Genomic DNA, 8,634 nt, shown 5'->3' with positions numbered 1-8,634 from the left:
GGGCGTGTCCCACACCATACGGGTGTGTGACTTCTATACATGACAAAAATCTTCCAAGTTTTGTAAAAATTTCCTAAGTTTCTCGGTTTAATCCCAGACCACTTCCAAATCATGATTTGGGCGTCATAGGTTCGTATTAGGGACTTTATGACTAAATTCAAATGGTTTTAAATTTGGTTGAAATTTATGACTCGGAATTGTATGATTGTTTGCGATGTAAGTCCAGTAATGCCTCATAACCCTGTTCCGGAGTTGAATACGGGTGAAGGGTGTTACAAGTCCTTGCTGACTCATTATGTTAGTGGAAGATCAGAAGATTCTGATAGGGTAGCGACTAATTGATTGACGAAGAACCTGAGACGATAGTTTATTGAGATTGCTGATGCAAGCTAATCACCCACATTCATATTTGATTCATTTTATTTCTCTCTATCTCTTGCAATTTTACTCGTTTTATGTTATTTTATTTTCTTAGCTTAAGAAACCCTAAAATTGTCTCTTATTTTTGTTTCGTACTGTAATTACTTAAAGTACTAATTAGATCTTTAATTGTTTAGGTTAAGATTGATTTAGTACTCGCCTCTCTTGGATACGATCCTTGGAGTACTTACCCACTTTAATGTAAAATATATATTACAACTCAATCTATATTACAGCTAATAACTTTGAAACCAAACCGAAAATGATACAAATGATACAAATGATACAAAATAATCTGCAATTTAAGGGCACTATGACAGAAGACCCTAACAAACATTTGAAATGGATTCTTCAACTGTGTGATACTTTTAAGTATAATGGGGCCACTGATGACACTATTCATCTTCAGTTGTTCCCCTTTTCTCTGATTGATAACGCCTTTTCTTGGTTAGACTCGTAGGCTTTAGGATCCAACACAATGTGGAATGAACTTGCTGGAAAATTCTTATAGAAGTTTTTCCCAATTAGTAAAACAGTCCAATTAAGAAGAGAGATTGTTCTCTTTAGACAGATGGAAAGAGAAAGCTTCTATGAGGTGTGGGAACACTTCAAAAATGTTTATTAAAAACACCAGATTCCCTGAGTGGATGACATTTTAGATATTTTATAATGGATTGGATGCTAATGCATGATCTGGATTAAATGGAGTAGTAGGAGGAGCCCTTATGAATAGGACGTACGAGGATCCATACAAATTTATTGAAAATATGGCATTAAAATCCTGTTAATGGCTAGTTGAACAATTCACATAAGGCCAAAAACCTGCTACAGCCAAAGCTATATAAGAGGATGAAAAATATCACCAACTAGTGGATAGACTCAACTGTATTGAATCTGCTTATTCACCATCTATGCATGGATGAGACTAACCACTCTTCCATTATATCAATAATCCTGCTAAGGATATAAATTACATTGGGAATAGGGGTGGAAACCATTATCAAACACATACAATCCTGGTTGGAGAGATCACCCAAATTTGAGATGGGGAGGAAACCAATGAGGAGGTAACAATTCAAATCAAGTTAAAAATACTAATCACCAACCTTTTTATTTGTAGAAACCTCAGGATAGAGCCAACCCAAGTGACCATACTGCATGTGGTCAACGTCTAGGTAGAATTGATAGAGAGATGCAGTCAATGAGAACATATATTAAACAAGGGCAATCTAAGTGCACCAACTCAACAAGAACATTGACTAAGCTTAAGGATCAAATAAGCCAATTGATGAGAATGCTGGGCGATATCAAAAGAAAAAATTGGCTCAGGCATTACTAGTAACATGGAAGATAATCCATGGAGGGAAGGTAAAAAGAATGTGAAAGCTATAGCACTCCGGTCGAGCAAGGTATTGAGTAGCCTAAAATACTTACCCCACAAGTAATCGTGGATAATAATGAACCTCAAGACAATTCCCTAGAAGTGGAAGACGGGACTAAGTCAAAGGAGGAGAATGCGCCAACGATTGAGATTGGAAAAGAGACACCTAAAGATACATAAACCACAAAAATCCAATTTCCATCAAAATTAGAAGCAAGACAAAAACGAGGTGAATATGAATTTGTAAGTTTTATTAATTTTTTTAAAACATTAAATGTTAACCTACCTTTGATCGAATTAATTGAGAAGGTCCCCAAATATGCCAAATTTTTAAAAGATATGATGGTAAGGCGCAAGAAAATCAAGGTAGAAGAACATGTTAATTCAAGTGCTCCCTGTAGTGTAATTATTTCCAAGCAAGTACCGCAAAAAGTGAAAGACCCAGGTAGTTTTACCATTCACATAGAAATAGGGAGTATTCACTTTAATAGAGCCCTATGCAATTTAGGAGCTAGTATTAATTTAATGCCCTTATCAATTTTTGAAAAACTCGGGTTAGTGAATCTTAAAGCAACTCAAATAACATTACAATTGGCTGACACGTCTTTAGTACACCCTTTGCAAAGCTTTATTATTCCTGTGCATTTTGTAATACTTGATTTTGAGGAAGATTGTGACATATCAATCTTACTAGGAAGACCTTTCCTAGCCACTTCTAGATCCATGATTGATTTAGATAAAAATGAGTTTAAAATGGAAATTAGTGGTGAGACTAAAACCTTCAAATGTGGCTGTTAGAAGAACGAGGAAATTAGGAGGAAATTAAGGGAGCATTGCATAAACTTATCTATTTCTGATGTTTCCAAATCAAGGGAAATGTTTTTTTTTATGGATACAGAAAGAATAAATAGGCTTAAGGAATGGAAAAATGAGCAAGGGCAGAATTACACGATGGACGGTGGACCAGTATTGATAGAACAAAAATTTTTTCTACGGATGAATTGACAATACTGCTGGATAAATTTGGCAATATAACTTAAAATTTGTGAGTTGCTACATGAAATTTGTAAATTATTGTATATATAATTAAACACATAGTTCAGATTTTAAATTTTATTTGATGTAGGTTTATCTTTAGATCGAAACATCCTCAAGATAGAGTTTTGGGCCGAAACAGAGTTGTCATCTCGAGATCAAAATAGCAAGTCACCACGTAGTAGACAATCCTTGAGAATATCCAAACTAGCAGATGTGTCACGACATCAGTATCCTGCTAGGAATGTAACGACAGGGAACCCTTGTGTCATGACATCACTGCTTTTACCCTATACGCGGCCTGGTCACCAAGCCCGAATATCAGGATGCCACACCACTGTCTCATGTCATATGCACAGTAAATTGTAACATTTTTAAGAAATCAACCACTTTATCAGTGATCTTATAAATTTTTAGTCAAACATATATCAATCATCAATAGAATATGCCAAACATACTTCAAATAAACTTATAGTAATAATTGAACAAGCATTAGGATCACTTAGCAAAATTTCAAAGACAATCATGTAGGTAGCGATACTAGAATATGGGTATCGATATTTTTCAGGCATGGTATCGATAGCATCTGTCAAATCGGTACCAATTCAGTATTCTATTTCTCGTATAAAATCAAAGTCTTAGAAAATATCGATACCTTTGCAAAAGTATTGATAAAATTACGCTGAGTATTGATACTCATGATAGGGTATCGATACCAATTTACCATTCTAACTTCTTGCACATCTTAAAATCACAGAGGTATCATTTTTACAACATGAATATCGATACCTCTGCTCTAGACAAGAAAAATACAATATACATAAAGCATATAGGTCATTCCAACTAGTATCAATTCATCTTGCTATCATATCATCATCAAATCAACATTAAAACAGCCATAATAGTAGTCTCAACATCGAAAATAAGTTCAAATGATAATCGACATAATATGATTTAATTCTCAATATCCTAAGAGCGGTTAAGCTATGGAACTTCCAAATCATGATGAAAAATATCATTAAAAGTCTACCACATTGTCCTATTTCCAAAACAAAAATAAATAAGAATAAAATCTATGAAATAATGGAAAAGGACTTGCTTAGACCACCCCTCAGAACAATACCACTCACATCGACAGACAACTATTCTGCAAGGGTTTAAAAGGAGTAGGCAAGCTTAACAAGCTTATTAAATGTTCAGAATAACCATAATGAACACACAATATCAAAGGTTAAAGAAGAGCATACTACAACATGTTCACAACCATATTCTAATCAAGTCAAAATATCATATTCACGTTTCATTAAATCATAAAACTAACATATACTCCTACATGCAATCACACTCAACCCACTTATATATAATTCATTTAGCAATAATTTATCAATACTCAACAACGTATACATGCTTTAATAACCCACAAGTCTAGCTAATTTATTCACATGCATTCATAAGTTAAATGGAAACGATCCAAACTACATTTACATACACATTACGATAAGAACATACTAACATTTTCATGAAACTTGAATAAAGTCATTCAGTATATTATTCACATGTTTAAGAATCCATCTCACGTCGTATTACCATAACAGATATGATCACATTTAAATGATAATTTGCATAGTAACCACATACTTATTTAGACATACATGCATTACACATATATACATTTTCAGATAATTTGGCACTTGAGGCTATGAAACATGAAAGTGAACTCTATCATCACATATAAGATACACGGATCCCCAACACACCAAATCACTCATAGAGCCAAACATATCCCAAAAGTGAAGTATAAAGCTAACACTCTCCAACACACCAAATCACTCATAGAGCCGAACATATCCCAAAAGTGAAACATAAAGCTAACACTCTTTAACACACCAAACATGTCCCTTTAAATGGAGCTTAGCTCACATTCCCTTACCTCTCCAACATGTCTCAAGGCCTCAATGCCCAAATCACAAAACACATGTAAGTGAGTACTCATAATTCTATAGCATGCCAACTATATACAATGATCTCATAAGGTCACTGTAACACCCCAAACCCGGCCTGGACGTTATGGTCGAATCTATGATGTCACATTAGAGTGAGTTTTGAAAAGCGTAGTTCTATTAGAAAAGCCCATTTTTGTTAAAACCTCGTTTATGATCTTTATGAGAAGTTAACTTATTTTATTCATTTGTTAAATTACAGGTTTGTTTTAGCAAAACATGTGTCATACTAAATCGTTATTATGCTTTAAAACATTGTTCATAGCGGAAGCTTTTAAAACCAGTTATGTAGCATGGTAGTTGAAAATCATTTACCCTTTTGAAAACCTGAGTCCTACTGCTAACAGATATAAGTTAATTTAAATAAATCCCCAAATAAAAATAAAAACTTAAAGTGGCTTTATTACATAAAATTTACCCAAATAAAACTACTTTTACTAGTAATAAAAAACGAAAACATAAATAGTGGTGTGGCCATCTTCGAGTCCTTCGCAGCACCGACCCTCCTAAGGATTACCTGCACAAATAAGCAGAAAAGGTGAGTTTATGAAAACTCAACGTGTAATCCCTATTTATGAAACTGTCAAACATACAATGCCGAACAGTCTGGGCCTAAGCCCATATCAGTAGCAATATCAGTGTGGGCCTTAACCCTTTACAGTTGCAGTGTTAGTGTGGGCCTTAGCCCAATTTAGTACAGTATCAGAGATGCATACAGAGATCTTACCCAACTATCCTCTACACTCCACTCCGTCCAGCGCAACACTCCAGTGGGGATAAAATTGACCTACCCATCCCTACACTCCAGATTATAGCACTGGTTGCGGCACTAATAGTATTTGACACAGAGCTACCAGTAATAGGCTTATAGCTTTTCTGTACACTTCCTCCAATATCATATATCCATTCCCATGCAATGTAACATAATATAAATGCACATACGATAAAAATGGCATGCTCAATAGTCATACATCAGATATGGGTATATTCGTAATTTACCTCATAGGGGTACAACAGTCATTACATAGATTAGGGTCTAGGTATGCTTACCGACCCAACAGTAGGTCCACAGTAGTCTCGGGCGACCCGTGCAACCTTAACATTTAAATAATGAAAATGGGCCCAAGCCCATAATACGACCCATGTGGGCCCTCACACTTGTATGGCCCAATAAGTCCAAATAATGGCCTTGGCCGTGCAAACTACACAGCTGGCCTAATAATCTCCACATATCGGTGCCGTTTTCCCTTGTGGGGCCCACGAGCCCGTGGGCCCACACTTCCCATTTTGACCCAACGTGGCTCAAAATGGTCTACACCCACGAGATCGTTCATGGTGGCCTCTAATGTCAAACATCCACGTTTTGAGAGTTCAGATCACCCCACGAGAGAGCTCACTCTCGTATAGCGTGTATGGACATATTTTTGGCTTTTGCCGTTACATGGTTATAGTAGTGTGATTACACACCTGGTTGTGAAAATGAGTTTACTGGCCCACGAGTCCAAAACCTAACACAATCAGAACTTCAGTTAGACACTTATCAACAAATTCCAAGATACCTTGCCAACACTTGCCCACAAATCACAAATATTCCTATTGCCCACAAATATACCTATTGCCCACCTTTTTTGATTACCCAAGCACCGTTGCAAGCAACCGCTTCCAATCCTTAAAGATTACCTACAACCCAAATACTACTTGTAAACTACTACCATACACACAATCCACTAACCAAGTGTATAGTGTCTTACCAAAAACGAAAACCAAGAATGAAGAATAGTAGCATTCGGCCAACACCCAAAGCACCTCTTAAATCTGAGGCACGAGGCGAAACAATCTCGCTTCCTAGTAGAAAACTCAAAGAAGAGAGGTGTTAGACAAAGATTATTTTCGTAGGAGAAAGCAGGTAGAAACTGAACCCTCAAACCAAAAAGGAATAATTGGCAACAATAGAGAAAGAAGAGAAATAACATTATGGGAAGAGTGGAATAGCCTTACGTTTGAATCCGATTATTCAAAGAACAACTACAGTTGAAACACAAAAGGGGGAGAAGTGTAGTAACCAGCCAAAGTATTATGATAAAAGGATGTCACAAAATGAGGAGAAAAGGAAGGGCATACAACATGAACAAAGAACCAAAGATGAAACGAGAAATGGTTGGAGAGGGAAATAGAAAAGAGAAAAGAAGAGTCAATATTTGGTCACACAGAAGCAAATGAAGGGAAAAGATAATGGAGCAGTTCGGCCAAGGTTTGGAAGACAGAAAAGAGGAAAGAATCAGCAATGGAAAATGTCCCAAAACTAAAAACCCAAAACACAAAAGTAAGATGAAAAACACGACAAGAACCCCTAAACACCAATCGGTTTTCCCAAGAAACCAATCACCAAAATCTAAGACTCCCTAAACCGAAACTTAAAGGGTGCTTAGAGTCCCCATTCGATACAACCGTCTCTCACTTCTCAACTCCCCATAATTATCTCCCAGAAATCCTCCACAAATCTATCAACCGATCCCCCTCTATCCACATCTCCAAATTTCCTCCTAGAATTTTGGCTACACACTCCCACTACCCTCAAATACCAACTGCCCAAGCTTCAGAGTCCCAGTAATATACAACCATCCACATGGTAACAAGCCAAAACAAAACACTTTGAGCATGACAGGTCTTAAACCCAAGACCTACTAGCAATAACAACACGCCCTCATCCATTGGACCAACCGCTTCTTCATGACTTGATTTCCCTACAACTAATTAAAAACCCAACCTTTAGCAGTAAAGGTTTAATTCAGTAGAAACCAAAAACTTTTGCTAAAGCCTAAGTTTGAACCCAGGTCTTCTCACACTACTTGGGACCCTTAACCATTACAGCAAGTAAGCCAACATGCAACACAACACACAAATAAATGACTAAATATTTGGGGCGTTACAACTCTACCCCTTAAAAGAAAATTTTGGCCTCGAAATTTACCTTATTAAAACAGATGAGGGTATTATTGCCGCATTGCCTCATCAGGTTCCAACGTGGCTTCTTTGGAACTGTGATTATGCCATAGTACCTTAACCTGTGGAACAGACTTCTTCCTCAAAACTTTCACATCATGGTCCAAAATCTGAACTGGTTCCTCTTCAAACGTCAGATCCGGCCTAACTTCAACTTCTTCAGTCGAGACGATATGCACAGGATCAGAACGATATCGCCTCAACATAGAGACGTGAAAAATGTCATGAATCCGGTCCAACTCTGGGGGTAACTCAAGTTGATAGGCAACTGGTCCTACAGCTTTCAGCATACGGTAAGGGCCAATGAACCTGGGGCTTAATTTACCCTTCCGACCAAACCTCAGTATCTTTTTCCATTGTAAGACCTTAAGAAACACCAAGTCCCCCACAGAAAACTCAATTTCCTTACGCTTTAGATCCGCGTATGACTTCTACCTGTTAGATGCCGCCTTCAGTCGATCCCGAATTAATCTAACTTTATCTTCTGTATCAGAAATCAATTCAGGACCTAGAACACGCCACTCACTCAACTCAGTCCAACACGTAGGAGTATGACACTTATGACCATATAATGCCTCGTAGGGTACCATCTGTATGCTGGACTGATAGCTATTATTGTATGCAAACTCTGCCAACGGCAAGTAATCCTCCCAACTGCCCCTAAAATAAATCACACAACTCCTTAACATGTCCTCCAGTATCTGAATCACCCTCTTCGACTGACCATATGTCTGAGGATGGAACACAGTACTGAAGTCCAACCTTGTACCCAATGCTTCATGTAACTTCTTCTAG

General features: G+C 37.1%; 1 protein-coding gene across 1 annotated transcript; it reads right to left on the bottom strand.

The window, feature by feature from the left end:
- Nucleotides 1–7,829: 7,829 nt before the first annotated feature.
- Nucleotides 7,830–8,429, bottom strand: LOC108455384 (uncharacterized). Its single transcript, XM_017753948.1, has 2 exons — nucleotides 8,316–8,429; nucleotides 7,830–8,204 (listed from the first exon to the last, which is right to left on the bottom strand). Exons 1-2 carry the CDS (start codon nucleotides 8,427–8,429, stop codon nucleotides 7,830–7,832), a joined length of 489 nt encoding a protein of 162 aa, XP_017609437.1.
- Between the last annotated feature and the right edge of the window lie 205 nt (nucleotides 8,430–8,634).

This window comes from Gossypium arboreum, chromosome 3, assembly GCF_025698485.1.
Source record: "Gossypium arboreum isolate Shixiya-1 chromosome 3, ASM2569848v2, whole genome shotgun sequence".
Taxonomy (NCBI): domain Eukaryota; kingdom Viridiplantae; phylum Streptophyta; class Magnoliopsida; order Malvales; family Malvaceae; genus Gossypium; species Gossypium arboreum.
Note: the sequence above shows the minus strand (reverse complement) of the source record. Positions and strands in the feature narration are given on the sequence as shown.

Excerpts from the sequence above, each read along its gene's own strand:
- LOC108455384 (XM_017753948.1), bottom strand. The coding sequence starts at position 8,429 with ATGGTACCCTACGAGGCATTATATGGTCATAAGTGTCATACTCCTACG. Across the intron at positions 8,205-8,315 it reads TTTCTGATACAGAAGATAAA|GTCTTACAATGGAAAAAGAT; the intron begins GTTAGATTAATT and ends GTGTTTCTTAAG.